General features: G+C 47.1%; 1 protein-coding gene across 3 annotated transcripts; it reads left to right on the top strand.

Annotated features, from left to right (window-relative positions):
* Positions 1-23: 23 nt before the first annotated feature.
* rorc (RAR-related orphan receptor C) lies at positions 24-21,171 on the top strand. 3 transcript variants are annotated; one of them, XM_086155280.1, is made up of 13 exons: positions 24-1,594; positions 1,705-1,795; positions 5,138-5,167; positions 13,870-13,955; positions 14,312-14,453; positions 15,186-15,536; positions 16,009-16,110; positions 16,268-16,389; positions 17,735-17,867; positions 18,009-18,116; positions 18,222-18,332; positions 19,657-19,766; positions 19,850-21,171. In XM_086155280.1, exons 2-13 carry the CDS (start codon positions 1,744-1,746, stop codon positions 20,015-20,017), a joined length of 1,515 nt encoding a protein of 504 aa, XP_086011406.1. In that variant the 5' UTR covers positions 24-1,594; positions 1,705-1,743; the 3' UTR covers positions 20,018-21,171. The 3 variants fall into 3 exon arrangements, with proteins under 3 accessions (XP_086011406.1, XP_086011409.1, XP_086011407.1); XM_086155283.1 differs by lacking the exon at positions 13,870-13,955; XM_086155281.1 differs by lacking the exons at positions 24-1,594; positions 1,705-1,795; positions 5,138-5,167 and adding an exon at positions 5,895-5,992.
* Positions 21,172-22,331: the final 1,160 nt, after the last annotated feature.

The raw sequence follows: 22,331 nt of genomic DNA, 5'->3' as shown, positions 1-22,331 counted from the left end.
CCACGTGAGTGTGTGTGTTTTGTCATCTGAAGAGGCGACGCCTCCTGTTCTCCACCTCTGCATCCGTTCTCTGTCCACCTTCTTCTTGTTCATCCTCACCATATTATCAGCCTTCATCTATGTGTGTGTGTGTGTGTGTGTGTGTGTGTGTGTGTGTGTGTGTGTGTGTGTGTGTGTGTGTGTGTGTGTGTGTGTGTGTGTGTGAGAGAGATGATGTGTTGTGGTCATGAAGTCAATGAACATCTGATGACTATCTTCACCTCTGTTTTTACCCATAAACAGACAATACACCAGTTGGAGATAATCAAGGTGTGTGTGTGTGTGTGCGTCTGTGTGTGTGTGTGTGTGTGTGTTAGAGAGAGAGAAAGACAGAGAGACAGTGCATGAAAGTGCGTGTGCATGTGAGTGTGTGTGTGAGAGGGAGTGTGTATGTGTGTGCGTGTGAGATGGAGTGTGTGTGTGTGTATGTGAGAGTTTGTGTGTGTGTGTGTGTGTGTGTGAGATGATGGTCATGAAGTCAATGAACATCTGATGACTATCTTCACCTCTGTTTTTAACCATGAACACACAATACACCAGTTGGAGATAATCAAGGTGTGTGTGTGTGTGTGTGTGTGTGTGTGTGTGTGTGTGTGTGTGTTCATGCGCAGGTCAAAACAACGGCATCAGTAAATTTTCTGCTCTTTCCCTAGAATTGTCATGTGGTCAGGTTTGGGGAGGGAAGTGTGCACGCACGTCTGTGTGTGTGTGTGTGTGTGTGTGTGTGTGTGGTAGTTGTTTTTAACTTTCAGTTAAAACCACCATCCTGTCAGAAGATCAGCGAGGGCCTCCCGTCTCAGAGCGCCGGCAGCCTGCGGTGTTTGGACAGAAAGCGAGGCCTCCTCCAGATCTTCACAGATCTTCACAGATCTTCACAGGGCCGTGGAGCCCCTTTAAAGTGGTGACTGTGAGTCAACGTCTGTTCTTCACATTCTTCACCTTCTTCACGCCCACTCGCTCTGCCAGCTCCGCTGCAGGAGGGTGAGAACCAGACTCGCTTTCCTACCGAGATGTTTCAAAAAGATCCAGGAGGCGCTTTCGTGCCATCCAGAGGTCCTCAGCAGGACGTCCCGAAACATCTCCGCCGACCCCCCGGAACGCGCCCTCTGGTGGTCACAATGTCGGCGCAGATGTAAAAACCCCTTGGAGGCACCAAGTGGTGGAGAAGATGTTGAGGATGGACGGGGAATATGATAATAGCTATTATAACAATAATAACAGTGAAAACCCCCCCCCGTGTGTGTGTGTGTGTGTAGAGAGAAAGCCACAGTAAATAATGATTTATTCAGAGTGATGTTCTCCGTGAAGAACCCCCCTGGATTATGTTCCTCCATGGCTCTACGAGGCAGAACCCGATCCGCTGTTACGTAACGGCCGGTGACATAACTCCCTCGGGGAGGGGAGGACGGCTACACTCTGCTCTCTGCTGCCGGAGCAGAGGAGCAGGTGGACCAGGACCAGGACCAGGAGAAGAACCAGGAGAAGAACCAGGAGGAGACATCATGGCTGTGCGTGTCCTGGAGCGTCTGCATCTACCCGGGCGTCTGAACCACAGGTGAGTCCGGTAACGGTCTGGCTTCAGGTCGGCTAACAGCGCAGGAGGGGTCAGCGCACGGCTCATCCATGTGTGTGTGTGTGTGTGTGTGTGTGTGTGTGTGTGTGCAGGTAGTGCGCGCAGGGACCTGCAGCATTCACCCAGCCGTCATGGACTATGAGGAGCTCGACGTGTTTCCAGATGATCGGCCGTCCAGGACAGGTAGGAGATCTTCCCGCCGTCCCCGCGAACGAGAGCCCCGTGATCGATCCGACCGATTATTGATCGATAGGGATCGATCGGAACCCCCCCCTCGGTCCGCTGTTCCTCACAGAAGAACGTGCTGGTCCTGGCCTGATCTTCTTCTTCTTCTCACTCATCCATCGTCCGGGGCTGAGGAGCTGTGAGAGCGGCTAACATGGGAGCTAATCTGGGCTAATCCCCCGGGATTAGCTGCCGCTCCTGTTTTCGGCCTCTGCGCTTCTATTCCGAGCTTCCGTCGGCCTCCGTCAGACAAGGAGGACCATCTCCTGAGCTGGAGACATGGAGACATCCCATCATGTCGGGTTCTCTGGGTGAGAGACTCCATGGGATGGTGGAGGTTCTCAAGTCTCCATTTCAGACCTTCTCCTCCACCATGAGGGTGAATCCTTCATGGATTCAACGTCTCTGTCTTGAATCCGTGAGACGGTTTCTGGATCTTCTAGTCCAGATGTGAAGGTGGTGCCGATCGGAGAAGAACTTCTCGACGGCGGGAATCCTCGTGAAGGTGTTTTGGTGAAGAGCGGCGTCAGCTAGAACTCAGAGAGACGCCGCTCGGAACGGGGCGGAGGCGGAGTTTTTCTGCGGTCGCTGTTCGCCGGCATGCTGAGCAGACACTTCTGGAGCTGATGAGCTCGTGGCTTTTGGTGGCTGCTGTGGGACTTTTCTCCTGTTTCTCAACCTTTCTGCGCTTGTGTGTGTGTGTGTGTGTGTGTCAGTGTTGTCATAGGCTTTACAAACACCACGCTCTTGGATCAGGGTTCAGATACCTGACCGACAGACTTCGGCTTCGTAGAAGGTAGAAGGTCTGCAGAGCCTGCTGGAGATGGTCTGCTGACAGACTCCCGTCGGATTCATATTGAGAACTGGTGTTCGTCCCCAAGGAACGTCTGAGGACATCTTGAGGGCGTCTGAGGACGTCTGGTGGACGTCTGGTGGACCACGCGGTGATGAACAGTGTTCATCTATAGGATGAGCTTTGCATCTACAGGACCTCCAAAACACCCCGATGGGGAAAAAAAAAACTGCTGTAGAACCTGTCAAGAATGTGTATAAAACACAAATAGAACGTATAAATAAATTAAAAGATAGATAAATTCCAACAAAAAATGTATGGAACACATTACACACTTTACACACAATAATTAGTGAATAAATTACTTACATATTAAAGATATCTACATTTTAAAAAAAGTTCCAATAAACAGTTCCAATACAGAATGTGTACAAAGCATGTGTAGAACATATAAGTAAACGATCAATAAAATTAAATAAATGAGATTAAGATATAATAAAAATAAAAATTAAATATGTCCCAATAAAGATGTGTAGAATGTATATATAGCACTAGTAGAACCTATAGAAAAATATTTAAACATAATACTTGATAATAATTAATTTAAACAAGTTCCAATAAAGAACATGTGTAAAATGTGTATAGAACACATAAAGAACAGAAAATAAAATAATAATACATAATAAGTAATAATGATAATAAATGTTAAAAGTTCCAAAAAAGAAGATGTGTAAAATGTGTATAGAACACATAAAGAATATGTAAATAAATACATAAAATAGTAATAAAAAATTTAATTAAAAAAAATATATACTTTTTCATGATATTCTAATATTTAGAGATAGGATTTTTGAGTTTTTTTAATTTGTAAGCCTTAATCAGCAATACTAAAATAATAAAAGGCTTGCAATATTTCAGTTGATTTGTAATGAATCCAGAATGTATAACATTTTTGTTTTTGTAATTGCATTACAGAAGATAAAGAATGATAATGTATGTATGTGTGTGTGTGTGTGTGTGTATTTGTTTTTGTAATTGCATTACAGAAGATAAAGAATTTTATCACATTATTCTAATTTTTCTGAGACAGTCCTGTAGAGCTACTAAAGAACATGTATAGAACATGTAAAGGACATGTGCAGAATGTATATAGAATGGGTGACAAACCTGTATAGAACACGTGTAGGTGCGTTCGGAGTGCGTGTAGAACTCATGAAGAACACGTATGGAACATGTATGGAACACGCATGGAACGCATCGATTGCGTCTGCATGGAGAAAATTCAGGTCGATCATCGTTTCCACTTTATTTATAAATCATCTGAAAGCAGTGGGTGGAAATGTCTCAGCCGCCTGGAGGCTTTCCGTGTGTGTGTGTATGTGTTTGCGTGTGTGTGTGTGTGTGTGCGCGCGTGTGTGTGTGTGTGTCTGCTCCGCTTTCATGCCGCTCATTTTGCCTATGAAGCAAAAGTACAGTGATGAGCAAAAGAGGAGTGGAAACCACAGAGGGCCGACACACACCGGCTCGCTCCTCCATTGATACCCATACACACACACACACACACACACACACACACACACACACACACACACACACACTCACAAAGGCCCATTGCGAAAGATGCTCAGCTACGATCTTACCTTGTGATGTCCCTGTGTGTGTATGTATGTGTGTGTGTGTGTGTGTGTGTGTGTGTGTAAACTGTTGGATGAATGGACCTCCTTTGACCTTCTCTGACCTTGCTCCTGGTCCTGGAAATACTCGAGTACTCTGGACTCACTCATCCGCCGTGGAGATCCCACCTCTCAGGTCTGGTTCCGGAGCTCCTGGTCTTCGGCGTGATGAGGTCCGTGGTGGACCCGCGGGCTCGGCTCGCTTCCCGCCGCCGCCCGCTGTTGGAGGCCGACCTTCTGCTCCTCAGTTCCTGTCTGAGGAGCCGCCGCAGGTTCTGCGTCCAGGCGGACGGGAGCAGATGTTTCCTGCTCTGGCAGCGAGCCACAGGAAGCAGAAGGAGACCATCTTCTGCAGATGTGAGCTGCGGCCTGATGGTAGCTGGATCTCACCGTCAGAAGGTCGGCTTGGTTTCAGAGTTCACGAGTTTATAAAAGCTTCTTCAGCAAAGCCATGGAATCTCCAAGCGAAGGAGGTCACCTGGTCTGAAGGTGCTCCTCACCAGAAGAAGAGCTGGAGGAGCCACACGGTATCTGTTAAGGTGAACTCCTGAGCAGCTTTCAGGAGGTCGATGACTCCTTTATTATGAATTGAGAATGAACCAAAACACACACACACACCTGGTTACCTACCACCTAACCCTCACGCCAGTGGTTGGTTAACCTCAATCCAAAGGTCACCTGAAGGTTCTAGTACATTCTCAGGTTTGGGGTAAAGGTCAGATGATCCGGTCTTGGTGTTTTCGTGACGCTCGCCGTTCGAAGCGGCGTGGAGATGTTCAGATGTTCAGCTACTGTCCAGCTCGGATTCGCTGACGCCGTGTTTTTGTTCCCCAGGAGGAGTCGTGTCCAAGAAGACTCATCTCAGTAAGTACTACATGAAATGCTGAACGTGTATGTGTGTGTGTGTGTGTGTGTGTGTGTGTGTGTGTGTGAGACGCTGTGCTAGATATTTTTGCATGCGATGCGGTTACTGAACGCCGACCCTGCACCTGTATGGTGACACACTGACGCTGGATTCGCTGGAGTCGGGCCATTAGTTGCACCTGTGAGCCCCCCACCCACCCACACACACACACACACACACACACACACACGCACACACACACACACACACACACACCCCTGCATTCAGATGCCAGCGATAAGGAGGCGTCTTTTTTTACCTCCCCTCTGGTTTCAAACTCTCCACCACAGCGTGAGCACACCTGCTCCCTCATGGAGCTCCTGGTCCTCAGATAGAAGATCCAGCTTCATGTTCTTCACGTTCTCCACCCTGTGTGTCTTCTCCGAGTCTCCTGGAGGACCATCGGGTGCAGATCGCGGGCGAACGGGGGAGAACCTCGAACCTCACCGCCAGGGCCCCGACCTTCTCCCTCCCACACTCTGACAAAACACACTTTCAAACACTGAACCCAGACTAGGGGACTGTCCCCCATTTCCTTGTCTGTCACACACACACACACACACACACACACACACACACACACCGGGGCGGAGACGCAGGGGGGGACTGACGTTCTGAGGTATGAACGTTTGCACTGAGGCCGACAGGCGTCAGAAGACCTGCTGCTGCAGGAGTGAGACAGAAGAGGGGAAGACGACGACAAGAGAGAGTCAAAGTGACACGGGGAGTGAATTTGAAAGTGAGACAAACATCTGACACCAGTGGAGGAGTGAGGATGATGCGAGGTAGGAAGTTCTTTGGTGTGTGTGTGTGTGTGTGTGTGTGTGGATCATGGTCTTTCATCAGGTTTTCGGAGCGGTTCTTGAAGGTTCTGACTATCTCCGAGAGTGAGATGTTTCAGCTCCTCCTCCTCCACCTTCCGTCTTCTTCTCACATCCTGAAATGTGTTGGATGGAAAAGATCGGAGCTGGATCAAAGTGTGTGTGTGTGTGTGTGTGTGTAGCTGTCGGATGGTGAGAATCAGATGTGTGTTGAGGTTCTTCAGACCTGCAACCAAGTGCAGCTTGACCTTCATTGTCACCTCCTGTGGACCGCTCATCATCTTCATGGTTCCATGCAGAAGTTTATTGATTCTGAGAAGGGGGGGGGCTAGTATGTGCACACACACACACACACACACACACAGAATCCCATGGTCTCCACCTGAGGACATCTCATGTCCTACAGGTTCTACAGCTTCACAGAAGGTCACGATAAATAAACAGCAGCTCTGGAAAGATGAGTATCTTCAGCTGCTTCTGATGCTTAATTTACAAACAGGCTGACAAACGAAAGAAGAGCAAACATGAGGCTTCACGACCACAGCGCATCATCTCAGGACCGACCTCACACACACACACACACACACACACACACACACACACACACACACACACACACACACACACGTAGATCTGCAGCTGCTCACAGACGGCGCTGAGATGCTCCTATCTTGCTCCCGCAGCTGTGAGCTGATAAGCAGAGCTGATAAGTAAATATCTGCTGTGACGTCACTGCAGCTAAAAATATTGTTAACGAGCGCACTGGAATGCACACACACACACACACGCACACACACACGCACACACACACACACACACACCTCACCGGGGTTGATCTCCTGATGGAGAAAAGGATGGAGAATGAGAAGATCTGAAGGTTGGACGCTCTGAAACCTTCCTCTCGTTCTCGGTGCTTGTGATAAGATCTTCAGCCAGACACCCTGGCGTGAAGGTGCACACACACACACACACACACGCGCACACACACACACACACACACACACACACACACACACAGACACGACGATGTTAAGATAGAGATAAGATATTAAGATGAAGATGACGATATGGAACCTGCAGAGCTTGAGATGTTTAGGTGTTTCTGCTTGCGATGTTGTGAAGAGAAGAATAACCACTGGAATCATCCAGAAACTTGCTCTTTAGCTAGATGATATCTGTGTGTGTGTGTGTGTGTGTGTGTGTGTGTGTGTGTGTGCGCGCATGTGTTTGGATGCATGCATGTGTGTGTATCTATGTGTTACAACATAAGATGGGCATGTGTATGTGTGTGTTCATATTCTTTTGTATGTTAACACATTTTGTTTTGTATGTGTGTGTGTCTACGCGTGCATGTGTGTGTCTATCTGCGCATGCATGCATCTGTGTGTGTGTGTGTGTGTGTATCTTTGTTTTAACATAAGGTGAGCGTGTGCATGCATGTGTTTATATCTTGTGTGTGTATGTAGGTGTGTGTTTATCTGGATGTATGGTGTATGCGTGAATGTCTGTGCATGTATACGTCTGTGTGTGTTTGTGTGTGGGTTTGCGTGTGCATGTGTTTGTATGCATGCATGTATGTGTATGTGTTTCAACATAAGGTGAGTGTGTGTATACATGTGTGTGTCTCTTTGTGTGCATGTACGTGTCTGTGTGTGTATGTTTATGTGCTTGCATGTGTGTGTATCTGTATGTTTATGTGTGTTTGTGCGTGTGTGAATGCGTGAGATTGTGTGTGTTGTGTGTATGTGTCCACTGTGTGTATGTGTACATGTCTGTGTCTCTTTGTGTGTGTGTGTGTGTGCGCGCGCACGCACGTGTTTGTATGCATGCATGCTTTTGTGTGTGTGTATCTGAGAAGATACACACACACAACATAAGGAGAGTGTGTGTATGCATGTGTGTGTGTGTGTGTATACGCATCTGTATGTATATGTGTGTGTGTGTGCACGTACATGTGTGTGTTACTTTGTTTGTGTATGTGTGTCCATGTGTTTGTATGCACGCATGCATTCGTGTGTGTGTATCTGTGTCTCAACATAAGGTGAGCGGGTGTATGCATGCGTGTATGTGTGTGTGTGTGGTGTGTGTGGTGTGTGTGTGTGTGTGTGTGTGTGTGTGTGTGTGTGTGTACCAAGGTAAGGTTCTTCCTACACAGGAAAGTTGAGGTTTTTCTGTCCGTTTGTGTAAACAACCTGCTGACAGGCAGGTTTGCAACGAAGCCCGATGAGTTGAGGGTGACAGTCGTTTCCAACGACTGACAACCCCCCGCCCACACACACGCACACACACACACACACACACACGCACACACACTGACACACAAACGCGTGCACATTCACCATCGCAGCTAACAGCCGTGGCGTGCCATCACTGCCTCCAACGAGGCCCTCATTGATTTCTCCTTCCCCTTTGTTTTTCCTGCATGTTCCCAGCCGATGTTTTGTCGAACTGGTCGTTTTCCTCCGGCCGATCTTCACCGCGTTCCTCTGAACGCAGCCTTCATATCGCTTCGTATCCGTCGGGTCCTGTCCTCTGGGTTCAGGTCCGGGTCCAGGTTTAGGTCTGCTAAGGTAGAACAGGAAAGGGTTTTATGAATGACACAACATTTCAAAAATAGGTGTTCCTCAGACCACGACCCGCTTCTGCATGTAGACACAATGTCACACTCAATTATCAGTGTAACCACTCGTGGCTTCCACGGGTACACTTTCATAATATCACATACCATACAATAATATAATATAAAATATAATATCATATCATATCATATCATATCATATCCGCGCGATCCTGAGTGGAGGATTCGCGTCAGAAGATGGACGGAATATATAATATAATATAATATAATATAATATAACATAATATAATATAATATAATATAATATAATATAATATAATATAATATTTATTATCATTATTATATTTCTATTATATAATATTATTGTATTTATGACATTTCCCTTCTGGTGGACAATTAAAGACATTCTATTCTATTTTATTCTATTCAATATAACATAATGTAATATGATATATTATAATATTATACAATATAATATAATCAAGAAAGCATATCTTATCTTAATTTAATATATCACATAGCTTACAATAGTATCACATGACATCCAATAATATTATAATATATTACATTATTGTATAAAGACTATATGGATATTTTACCACTGTGGGATAATTATAGTCATATTCTATTCCAGTAAATATAATATGATATAATATTTTTGTTATTTTAAAATGTCCCTTGCGTGCGTTGTGTTTGTGTGTGTGTGTGTGTGTGTGTGTGTGTGCGTGCACTTGTCCTGCAACGCCTGCAAATACATTTCATCGGGACTCTATTTTTTATTTATATGCTATTTAAATATAATATCATATGGTAATTTGATATAATTAAAAAAAAGTATATCATGTTTTGATATATATTATCATGTCATATGAGTGAATGGATATTTCCTTTAAATCGTGCCACAGTGGGGAAATTTCAAGTTTCTTTTTGAATGAATGAATGAATGAATAAAATGTAGTTATGGTATTATATTTGAGCTGAGGCGTCTGGGTTGAATTTAGTAATTGATCAATAATCCTGGGTATTGATCACAGTGTGTCTTCTGGAAGATGTTCTCCTCTCCTCTGAGCTGAGAAGCAAGACTTTCTTCTTCTTTCTCCATCTTCTCTCTAAGTTCAGCCCAGAGGAGAGAAATCCAACCTTGATATCCACGTATTGATTATTTCTATCGATTAATTGATTAGTTGTCTGATTGGGTTGCACGGATACGTTCATATTTAAGAAACAGTGTGTCATTGATCTTCTCCGCCTCTTTTGCTACGAGAAGAAACGAATTGAAGGTTGTTTGGCGGTCTCTCTCTCTCTCTCTCACACACACACACACACACACACAAAAATCAGCACTCGCGTGGCAGTTTATTTTCAATTTATTTCATTTTCATAAGTTATTTAATATTAGATCATTCTGATATAAATCAAGCAGCCATTTTTAAGTAGATTATTTATCTTTATCATTACAACATTATTATTGTTATATTATTATTATTGTTTTTAAGAATAAGAACAAGAACAACTTTATTATTTCCGAAGGAAATTGTTGTGCCAGAGTTTCAAGTACAACATAACAATAATAAATAATAGTATAATAGTATAATAGTAATAGTAATAGTAATAGTAATAATATATCAGTGGTAGTGATAGTATTATATTACATTATAATACATTATATTAACATTATTTTAATATCGAATGTTGTTATTTTATCATGGTTATCATATATTATTACATCTTATTATATTACGGTTAACATATTATATTATATTATATCATATTATATTATATACATTATATTATATTATATTATATATTATGTTATATTATGTTATATTATGTTATATTATATTATATTATATTATTATATATTATTATATATTATATTATATTATTGTGAGTGTATGGTGTATGGTGCTCTGTTAGTAGAACTTCCACTTTGAGTTTTCTCCTCTGGTCTGGTTTTGGGTTTCGACTCACACAGTCGGTTCTCATGAAAGAACAAAAAAAAGTGCGTTTTCAAAATCCATCATTTTGTCCCCAGAATGAGGAGCGAACCCCTGCCAGGGTTCTGATACGGTGATAAAGGTTTTTACCAGCGTTTGAATATCTGCCCTTCAAAGGGCCCTGCTTCACAAATTACTGTCAAACTGAGATTTGATTAATCTCAATAATCTCAGACATCTCACCTTCCTCTCCGCCGCCGCGGGGGAACTTTCATGCCTAATCTGTCATGCCGCCTCCGCCGGCGAATGTTTCCTTTCCAGTTACAGCCGTCGCCCCCCAAAGGATCAAACAAGCGTCCGACGATCTGAGCGGCACAATTTCATGCTAAATGACGGCGTCCGCCTCGGACGTCTCTTCATTTCTGCTTTCTTTTCATCACTTTTTTCTTTCTGAAACTCAAACAGTGGCATGAGAGGTGTTCTGTGTGTGTGTGTGTGTGTGTGTGTGTGTGTGTGTGGAGTGAAAGGTTGCGGGCCTTCTTGTACTTCCTCTCGTTTGAGGTTGGCAGTCGCAGCAGCGTCGGCGGCGCCGCAGTGATGTGTGGCAGACACGCATGAGATGTGACTTTTTGGACGAGTGTGAACGTCCAGCAGGTCTCAGGGGTTCAGTGTGTGTCTGCGTCTCAGTGTGTGTCTTTGTCTCAGTGTGTGTCTTTGTCTCAGTGTGTGTCCACGCCCTCCGTTTGTATCTGTGTCTCCGTGTGTGTCAACAGCCTCGGTGTGTGTCTGTGTCTCGGTGTGTGTTCACGGCCTCTGTGTGTGTCTGCGTCTCAGTTTGTGTCCAAGGCTTCGGTGTGTGTCCAAAGCCTTGGTGTGTGTCCATGACCTCGGTGTGTGTCTGTGTCTCAGTGCGTGTCCACGACTTCAGTGTGTGTCTGCGTCTCAGTGTGTGTCCATGTCTCCGGTGTGTGTCCACCACCACAGTGTGTGTCTGCGTTTCAGTTTGTGCCCTCTTGTGCCCACGCATACACACCAGTAGAGTGTGTATGCGTGTGTGCGCGCTAGTGCGTTTGTGTGTGTGTGAGTGTGTGTGTGTGTGTGTGTGTGTGCGCGCCCCCCAGACGTCCATCTGTCAGAGGCTGGTGTCTGCGGCGCCGTTGGCTGCGGGTGCAGGCAGATGGAGGGCACACACATGCACGCACACACACACACACACACACGAACACACACACACACACACACACACACACAAACACACTGATGTGCTCCTCCCACAGAGGTCCCATGATGGGGCTGAATAACATCCACTCATTGATTCATTGATTACACAGGCAATAATTAAACGATCAACTACTATAGATGATGTGTATTTCAAATAATACATTATATTATACATGATTGAAGTCATTTTACATATTATAGATATACGTTATACGTTATACGTTTATATCTTATAGTTGATAAATTATACAGATGAGACACCTTGGTCACGTTAAGGCATCACGTATACACATAGTATAGATAATGGATATACATTTGGATTTTATAGATTTTATATCTTATACATGATACATTATATCTGTATGATATATTGTGAGAAGTTTATTAAGGAATATGTTTTTTATATATCATTGTTTATTAATCTTTATGGATAATATAGCTTTTATGCACATCATATTTGCACATCGTATGTATATTATATCCATATTATACATATCATAGATAATACACTTTGTATATTATAGATTTTATATATTATAGATTAGATGTATAGTACAGATTATGTGTACATCATACAAAAATTATTTTTGATTATACAGATAAATATATTTATTATAACAAGAAGGATTATTTCTTACTACTATCAGTATTGCAGAAATAAAAAGCTTGTCTTTGATTTAAAAAAGAAAAAAATATCACCGCAATAGAACAGTGGGCGTGGATGCATAGATGTGTGTGTGTGTGTGTGTGTATGTGTGTGTGTTACTGGCAGTGATGAAGGAAGCGTTGTATTCCTGGCAGCGCGTCCTTTGTGAGCGAGATAGAGAAGGTCTGGAGGATCTAGAGGGAGGACACTCACTCTGAGAAGAGCGGCAGCCACTTGAAAGAGTCCCGAGGTCTTAGGCTCCGCCCCCTTCCTCCACCTGAAACACACACTCACACACTGCTGCCCTCAGATGTTTCTTCAAGTCGGTATCATGAAGAAGAGCGTTGTCGGGTGGAAAATACCTGATGCTGCTACGATCTCACAGGAGGGTGAGGAGGGGGGACGAGGACCTCCTGGTCTCCTGGTCTCCTCCTGGTCTTTTTCTGGTCTCCTCCTGGTCTCCTGGTCTCCTCCTGGTCTCCCCCCGTTCTCCTCCTGGTCTCCCTCTAGTCTCCTCCTGGCCTCCTCCTGGTCTTCTTTTGGTCTCCTCCTGGTCTCCTGGTCTCCTCCCGGTCTCCCCCCGTTCTCCTCCTGGTCTCCTTCTAGTCTCCTCCTGGTCTCCTCCTGGTCTCCTGGTCTCCTCCTGGTCTCCCCCCGTTCTCCTCCTGGTCTCCTTCTAGTCTCCTCCTGGCCTCCTCCTGGTCTTCTTTTAGTCTCCTCCTGGTCTCCTGGTATCCTCCTGGTCTCCCCCCGTTCTCCTCCTGGTCTCCCCCCATTCTCCTCCTGGTCTCCTTCTAGTCTCCTCCTGGTCTCCTCCTGGTCTTCTTTTGGTTTCCTCTTGGTCTCCTGGTCTCCTCCTGGTCTCCTCCCGTTCTCCTCCTGGTCTCCTTCTAGTCTCCTCCTGGTCTCCTCCTGGTCTTCTTTTGGTTTCCTCTTGATCTCCTGGTCTCCTCCCGTTCTTCTCCTGGTCTCTTTCTGGCCTCCTCCTGGTCTCCTCCTTGTCTCCTCCTGGTCTCCTTCCGTTCTCCTCCTGGTCTTTTTCTGGTCTCATCCTGGTCTCCTCCTGGTCTCCTCTCGTTCTTCTCCTGGTCTCCTTCTGGTCTCCTCCTGGTCTCCTCCTGGTTTGCTCCTGGTCTCCTTCCGTTCTCCTCCTCGTCTCTTTTTGGTCTCCTCCTGGTCTCCTGGTCTCCTTCTGGTCTCCTCCTGGTCTTTTTCTGGTCTCCTCCTGGTCTCCTCCTGGTCTCCTCCAGGTCTTTTTCTGGTCTCCTCTTGGTCTCCTTCCATTCTGCTCTTGGTCTCCTTCTGGTCTCCCTCTGGTCTCCTTGCATTCTCCTTTCTGTTCTCCTCATGGTGGCCCCTCAGTCAGGGCCCCTGTACTGATGAGGTCCATCTAATCATCTCTCCTGGAGAACATCTGGAGGACCTGACCATCAAACTGATCTTCTCATTTCATCCCCAGCCCAGATTGAAGTCATCCCCTGCAAGATCTGCGGAGACAAGTCCTCTGGAGTGCATTATGGGGTCATCACCTGTGAGGGCTGCAAGGTGGGAGGGTCCCGTCACACACACACACACACACACACACACACACACACACACACACACAAACACACACACAGGCAACTGCGAGATGTTTCTCCTCCAGTCCATTGGCTGCTGAGCCTGTCTGACGGGTTCTCCACCCGTGGACCTGCCCTGATGCTCTTCACAGGTCACACACCCAGATGTTCCATCTCAGCTCTAGAGCTTCAGTGAACTGTACTCATGGTCCATCCTGGTTGTAGAGTTTTGAATCTTCTCTGAGAACCTTCACGGACATTCTGAAGACCGGTCTTCATTGAGATGGTTTCTCCTTGACCTCCGTGTCCTCCTACTGACCTTCCTCCTCCTCGTGTCCTCAGGGCTTCTTCCGGCGCAGCCAGCTGCCGACGGTGTCGTACTCATGTTCCAGGCAGAGCAACTGTCCCATCGACCGTTCCAGCAGGAACCGCTGCCAGCACTGCCGCCTGCAGAAGTGCCTGGCCCAGGGGATGAGTCGAGACGGTGAGGCCCCCGACGAGCCCCCGCCCATGACCCCACCCAGAGACCCCACCCATGACCCCACCTATGACCCCACCCATGACCCCACCCATGACTCCACCTATGACCCCACCCGGGGACCCCACCCGGGGACCCCATCCATGACCCCATCCAGGGCCTCGAGGTCTTAGTGTCCTTGGGCAAGACACTGAACCCTCAGTTGCTCCTTGTGGTCTGGTTAGCTCCTTGCATAGCAGCTCTGCCGGTATTGTTGTGTGTGTGTTAGTGTGTAGTAGTAGTATTAGTGGTGGTAGTAGTAGTATTAGTGGTAGTATAGTAGGAGTGGTTGCAGTAATTGTAACAAAGGCTGTAGTGTACTTGGAGCGGAGTCTGGTTAGCTTCTTGCATGCCAGTGCAAGGAGCGAGCCACATAGTGTCTGTGTGTGTGTTTGTGTGTAGTAGTAGTAGTATAGTAGTAGTAGTAGTAGTACTAGTAGTAGCAGTAGTGGTGGTAGTAGAAGTAGTGGTTGTAGTACTTGTAAAAGATTTTAGTGTACTTGGAGCAGAGCACTCAGAGAACTACATTAGCGCCAAGGTTGCTGAGATGTGTCCGTGTGTAGTAGTAGTAGAAGTAGTAATCTAGTAGTAGAAGAAGTAGTAGTAGTTGTGGTTGTAGTGTGTGTGTGTGTGTGTGTGTGTGTTTGGCGTGTGTCCTCCAGGTCAGGTTGATACTCTCCCCCTGTGCTCCCCCTTCAGCGGTGAAGTTTGGCCGGATGTCTAAGCGCCAGCGTGACTCTCTGATCGCCGAGGTGGAGAGGCACCGCCAGCAGCAGCAGCAGCAGCCGCCGCCGCCGCCGTCGGAGGCGGGGTCTCGGTCGGCGCTGTCCTTCCCCGCCAAAGGCCGCCCTGAGCGCTCCCAGCAGCTCTTCCAGCCTGTAGGGTCGCCCTATACTTTCTCCGGGGACCCCGAGCTGCTGTCCTACTCCGCGGACGTCCACCCCTTCCTGCTGACTCCCGCAGAGCTGCAGCCGTCAGACTTGATCTACAGGAACGCCGCCGGCCTGCCGCCGCCACGAGCGCACGGGAGCTCCCACGCTGACGCCAGAGGTGACGCACCGCTGGGTACACCAGCACAGCCCTCCACAAGGGCATATCGTTCATCCTTCTCTTCATCCTCTTCCGCCTCCTCTTCCTCTTCCTCTTCCTCTTCCTCTTCCTCTTCCTCTTCCTCTTCCTCTTCCTCCTACTCTTCTTCTTCTGTTCTCCTCCTCCTCTTCTTCCACCTTTTCCTCTCCCTCTCCCTCTTCCTACCTCGTCCTCCTCTTCCTCCTCCTTCTCCTCTTCCTTCTTTTCCTCTACCTCGTCCTCTTCCTCCTCTTACTACTCATCCTCCTCTTCTTCCTCCACCTTTTCCTCTTCCTTCTCTTCCTCCTCATTCTCTCCCCCTCTTCCTCTTCCTCCTCCTCCACCTCTTCCTCTTATTCCTCTTCCTCCTCCTTTTTCTCCTCTTCCTCTTCCTCTTCCTCTTCCTCTTCCTCTTCCTCTTCCTCTTCCTCTTCCTCTTCCTCTTCCTCCTCAGGTCTAGACTCCAGACCGCCTCCTCTCGACCCCATGGCTCTCCGACCCTACGCCCCGCTGGAGGACTCCTACGCCACCTACTCACACCCTCCCAGGAACGTAGGTGAGTGGACATCTCTGAGGGAACCAGCACACCTTCATCACTGTGGATCTGAACATGGAGAACAAGGATGAACGGATGAGTGTTTGTACCAGGATGGATGAATGAAAAAGTGACGTTTGTCTGCTGGTCTCGCTGACGCCCTCCTCTGGTTGGTCAGACGAGCTGTGCTCCATCGTCGTACGCTCCAGCAGAGACACGGCTCAGTACCGGACGGAGGACCTGCAGGCCCTCAGGTGGAAGATCTTCAGCAGGGAGGAGGTCCAGGACTACCAGAGCAAAGTACGTGCTCCTCTCAGCCGCCGCTGCCGCCTCAGACCCTTCACTCTCAGGAGGAACCTCTGCCAGCATCACGGCAGGGTTCAGAACATGTACATGGGCCTCCGATGACTAACCCCGGGTAGATCATCTCACCAGCTCAGGGGAGGAGGTGGAAGACTACACCAAAGTGTAGTAGTACAGTAGAAGTACCAGTCAGGATAGTAGAAGAATCGTAGAAGTGACAGTAGTTGTAGTAGTAGTACAGTGACATGTAGTCGGGGGAGGCAGGAGAGGCCGTGCCTCACTTGTCAATCTTGGAAAGAAAAAAAATTAAATAAAAAAACAATAATGAAATGGTTATATTTATCAGCAATTTGCACGATAAAGGTATTTTTCATTTAACTTCACCGGTTTTAGATCGCTGGGTTTTCAGATTTACTGTTAAAATACTGTGAAGAGACGTGCGGTGAGACTGCCGACAGTTGAGCCTCAACATAGATTGTGCAATGACAGCTGACTGCCAGTATGCTCTTCACTCAGACCGTATTCCCGTCTCTTTGTATCTTGCAATTAAAATGTTTAAACTTTTTTGCCAAATGAACTACATTCCCAATGTAGTGCTATTTGTCAACAACTGGGTGTGTGTTACTAGTTTCTTGTGCTGAACGATCATAAAATGGCAGTGAAAAGCGACTAAGTGAGGCACACACTTCTCCTGCCTCACCAGCCATAAACCTCACTGCACATCACTGTCGTAGTAGTGATAGTAGAAATAGTAATAGCAGTAGTAGTAGTGATAGTATTAGTGGTAGTCCAGTAATAGTTTTCATAGTAGTAGAAGTGGTAGTAGAGTAGAAGTAGTAGTAGTAGTGATGATAGTGATGAGGCATAGTAGTAGTAGCAATAGTATTAGTAGTAGTAGTAGTATCAGTGGTAGTAGTAGTAGTCATGGTAGTAGTGGTAGTATAGTAACAGTAGTAGTGATGATAGTAGAAGTGGTAGTCTGCTAGTAGTAGAAGTGGTAATTTAGTAGTAGTAGCATTAGTAGTAATAGTGATGAAAGTAGAAGTGGTAGTCTAGTAGTAGTAGCAGTCATAGTAGTAGTAGCATTAGTAGTAGTAATAGTGATAGTCGCAATAGTAGCAGTGGTAGTAGTTGTAGTAACAGTGGTAGTAGTAGTAGTAGTCATGGTAGTAGTGGTAGTATAGTAACAGTAGTAATGATGATAGTAGAAGTGGTAGTCTAGTAGTAGTAAAAGTGGTAGTACTTGTAAGAGAGGTTTTAGTGTACTTGGAGCAGAGCACTACAGTAGTACTGAGGTGTGTGTGTGTGCGTGTGTGTGTGTGTGTGTGTGTGTGTCCTGCAGCCGCTGGAGCAGATGTGGCAGCACTGTGCCGTCCAGCTGACCGAGGCCGTCCAGTACGTGGTGGAATTCGCCAAACATCTGCCCGGCTTCCGCTGCCTCAGCCAGAATGACCAGATCGCACTCCTGAAGACCGGTGACTCACAACCACCACTGCACTCCTCCATCCTCCTCCTCTTCTCCTCCATCATCCTCCTCCTCTTCCTCTCCATCCTCCTCCTCCTCCTCTTCTCCTCCATCCTTCTCGTCTTCTCACCGGTGTTGTTGTTGCCATCAGGCTCCATGGAGGTGGTCCTGGTGAGGATGAGCTGTTTCTTCAACACCAACAACAACACGGTCTTCTTCGACGGCAAGTTTGCAGGGACTGAGGTCTTCAAGTCCTTGGGTGAGTGTGTGTGTGTGTGTGTGTGTGTGTGTGTGTGTGTGTGTGTGTGTGTGTGTGATCATGCTGGCTCTAACCCTGCTCTGTGGCGCCCCCTCCTGGCCTCAGCCTGCGGGGACCTGATCTCGGCCGTCTTCGACTTCGCCCATGGGATGTGTGATCTGAAGCTCAGCGAGCAGCAGCTCGCCCTCTTCAGTGCTCTGGTGCTGATCAACGCAGGTGAGGTCTGCTCGCCTGTCCATCTCCTGTCCTTCTGCGCATCACCTGTCCTCCTCCTGTCCTCCTTGTGTCCATCTCCTGTCCATCTGCCGTCCTTCTTCTGTCCATCTCCTGCCCTACTTCTGTGCTACTCCTGTCCTTCTGTCCTTCTTCTACCCATCACCTGTCCTCCCCCTGTCCACCTCGTGTCCTTCTCCTGTCCATCATCTGTCCAACTCCTGTCCTTCTGTCCTCCTCCTGTACTCCTTCTGTCCTTCTTTTGCCCATCACCTGTACTCCCCATGTCCATCTCCTGTCCTTCTTCTGTCCATCACCTGCCCATCTCTTGTCCTTCTTCTGTCTATCATCTGTCCTCCTCTTGTCAAACACCTGTCCATTTCCTGTCCATCTCTTGTCCTCTTCTGTCCATCTCCTGTCATACTTCTGTACTATACCTGTCCTTCTGTCCTTCTGCCCATCACCTGCCTTCCTCCTGTCCTCTTGTCCATCACTTGTCCATCTCCCGTCCTCCTCATGTCTTTCCCCTGTGCAATCTCCTGTCCATCACCTGTCCTTCTCCTGTCCATCACCTGTCCTTCTCCTGTCAATCATCTCTCCATCTCTTGTTCTTCTGCACATCACCTGTGAGTCTCCTATCCTTTTCCTGTCCATCACCTGTCCATCTCTTGTCCTTCTTCTGGCTATCATCTGTCCTCCTCTTGTCCAACTCCTGTCCTCTTTGTGTCCTTCTCCTGTCCATCACCTGTCCTCCTTCTGTCCTTCTTCTTCCCATCACCTGTCCATCTACTGTCTTCCTCCAGTCCTCCTCATGCCCTTCTCCTGTCCATCTTCTGTCCTTCTGTCCTTCTTCTCCTCATCACCTGCCCTCCTCCTGTCCTCCTCTTGTCCATCACCTGTCCATGTCCAGCCCTCCTCATGTCCTTCTCCTGTACAGTCTCCTGTCCAACACCTTACCTCCTTCTGTCCTTCTTCTGCCCATCACCGGTCCATCTACTGCCCTCCTTGTGTCCATATCCTGTCCTTCTTCTCTCCATCTCCTGTCCTTCTCCTGTCCTTCCTCCCAATTGTCCCTCAGGGACAAATAAAGTTTTTCTGATCCTTCTCCTGTCCCTCTTCTATCCCTCACATGGGAGGTTTTGACTTTGACAATTCTTGACACCAAGAAGATTCCTTTCATTTCATCTCAGGCCAGAAAGTTTGGTTGTTCTGGTGGGAACCCAGTCCGTCTCCATGGAGACCACCAAGTCCTGGAGCATTGTTCCTCAGTTGCTTTCCTGCAATCAAGTGTTTGACTGTGTGTGTTTATGTGTGTGTGTGTTTACAGACCGTCCATGTCTGGAGGACAGGGTGAGGGTGCAGCGCCTGCAGAGGAGCATGGAGCTGGGTCTCACACACATCCTACGCCGGGACAACCAGGAGGGTCTGATGCAGAAGGTGGGTGGGAGTGAAAGAGGCTTCTTCTCCACTTCACGTCCCCGTCGCAGTCGTGGAAGATCTTGAGATCTTGTCCTCCTCAGCTCTACCAACGGAGGACGCTGTTGCACGCCCTCTGCCGGCTGCACGTGGAGAAGCTACGCTGGTTCGGCCAGCGCTACCCGCTCAGCACACACTCGCTCTTCCCGCCGCTCTACAAGGAGCTGTTCGTCCCGGACGCTGAGCTGCTCCCTGGGTCCACCCTCTGCTGATCACCATGGAGACACACACACACACACACACACACACACACACACACACACACACACACACACAGAGGAAATATCATGGGGACCCTTAGTATTCACTCATTCATGCATTCTTTAGCTCCTCCCCTATTTTGGTTTATTTTTTGTTCAATGAAGACACACACACACACACACACACACACACACACACACACACACACACACACACAACGCGCGCGTATTCCTGTTTTGTCTCAGCACTACCTGTCAAACATTCATTCAGAAGTTTGAGTTCCATCCCAGGTGGAGGAGCTGCTCTTCATATGATTTCAGACAGCAAAATTCTTCCCGTTGGAAGGACCTTGTTTTGTCCAACAGCGCCCCCTAGTGGTCTGGATGACCAGGAACAGAAGATCCTTCAAGTGTGTGTCTGCAGCTGCCTGCTACTCAAGGGTTAGAGGGCTAAGAGTACCTGGACCCCACACACACACACACACACACACACACATGCACACACACTTTCAACTGTCACAACACGTGTATACAGAATCTATTTTTCTATGAATCCATGCTAAAAAGCATAACGATGGTAGTGTGGTAAACATTCACGTCTCTCTTTCTGTAGATTAGATCAACCGTAAATTTCTATTTTTCATAGTTTCAGGGAGCTTACGTGTTTTGCTTTTTTTTCCCCGTCGATGAAGGGCTAGAGGGTTAGAGGTTGGAGACTCTTCCTCCTGGAAGTTTTTAGCGCGTTCCTGCCCGTAGACGTTTAAAGAATGCGTAGCCTCGGGCCGTGTTTTTTCCGGGGGTTGGGGCTGCGTCCTGAAACTTTGTGAAACCCCGCGGTTACGGCGCCCCGGGGCAAACGAGCAGAGGGTTGACTCCCTCCCGGGAATGTTTGTGACTTGCGAGTCACCTTATCTTTTGGGGCCCTCCTTCCCCCCCTCGCCGTAATGTCAGGATCACGCCAGGGCCTGCAGACGCCACAGTGAAGGCGTCGCCTCCTCTCCCTCAGGACCTCAAGGCGTCCCTCGGTGTGCAGAGAGGGTCCCCTCTCAGGGACGTCTCTCTTTTGAAATCATTATTTCAACGTGGCATTAAAGGGCTCCCGACGTACACGTGGTTGCACGTTAGCATTAGGGGTGGGGGGGGGGCGTCGCTGTGTGAGAAAGCCTGAGAAAGTGTGAGAAAACGAGCTAAATGTAAACAGCTGTGGAAGACAAATCTGTTACGGCGGAAAATAAAGTGTTTCACAATCAGTCCCGGCACTGTGACGTCCTTTCGAACAACCACAAGTATGATTAATCGTTGCATTCAGCCGTGAGTCAGCCTTCTGGAGGAAAGGAACACGCTCGTCCAGACGCAACAGAAGGGAATCTCCTCAAACATCTGGAGGAATCTGAGGGAAGAGTTGCAGGAGGAAGTTTGATCAAATCCAGAAACTGCCTGGAAACCAGGATGGACTTCCATGACCTTCGGCTACTTGAACGTCAGCAGAATCCCTGGGGGGTCTGGAGTCGCCTGCTGACTCAGAGATCCAGATATTCTATCATCATCCGTCACTCTATCATTATTCTTTTCAAAAAGTCAACCTAAAAGTTGGACCAACAGAAACAGACGGGAGGATATCGAATGAAATGAAATGAAATTCTAATTCTAATAATAAAAAAAGGTAATTTCAGGTGAGTTTTTAAGGTCATTTGTATCAAAAATGTCTTCAAATTTGATCGTGGTTTGTGAAAACAACTACAGGACTGTCTCAGAAAATTAGAATATTGTGATAAAGTTCTTTATTTTCTATAATGCAATTACAAAAACAAAAATGTTATACATTCTGGATTCATTACAAATCAACTGAAATATTGCAAGCTTTTTATTATCTTAATATCGCCAATTATGGCTTACATCTTAAAAAAAACTCAAAAATCCTATCTCAAAATATTGGAATATCATGAAAAAGTATTTTTTGTTTTTTTAATTGCATTACAGAAGATAAAGAACTTTATCATAATATTCTAATTTTCTGAGACAGTTCTGTATATCAATGAAAGTATAAATTGATTTTTACCGCAACAACAACAACAACAACAACAACAACAACAACAACAACAAATAATAATAATAATGATAATAAGAATAAGTTTAATCAGATTCAGGTTTGAAATGAGGGGACTTCTTGGTCTGGAAGGGGGCGTGGCCTGTGCGGCGCCTTCAGGCCCATACTCCCCTCTGATTGGCTCCCTGCAGAGCGTGCGGCAGGAAGTGGGCCGGAATCCAGGGGTCACTGTGACCCCGTGTGAGACAGGAGAAGGTGCGGATCTAATCTGAGGAATCC

Source organism: Fistularia commersonii, chromosome 11 (assembly GCF_037954325.1).
Source record: "Fistularia commersonii isolate RoL2024-O1a breed Wild chromosome 11, RoL_Fcom_v1.0, whole genome shotgun sequence".
NCBI classification, from domain to species: domain Eukaryota; kingdom Metazoa; phylum Chordata; class Actinopteri; order Syngnathiformes; family Fistulariidae; genus Fistularia; species Fistularia commersonii.
Note: the sequence above shows the minus strand (reverse complement) of the source record. Positions and strands in the feature narration are given on the sequence as shown.

Bases quoted from the DNA above. Each gene is read 5' to 3' on its own strand.
- rorc (XM_086155280.1), top strand. From the start codon at position 1,744: ATGGACTATGAGGAGCTCGACGTGTTTCCAGATGATCGGCCGTCCAGG. The intron at 15,537-16,008 runs GTGACGCACCGC...CTTCCTCCTCAG, and splicing joins CTCCCACGCTGACGCCAGAG to GTCTAGACTCCAGACCGCCT. The intron at 18,117-18,221 runs GTGAGTGTGTGT...TCCTGGCCTCAG, and splicing joins TGAGGTCTTCAAGTCCTTGG to CCTGCGGGGACCTGATCTCG.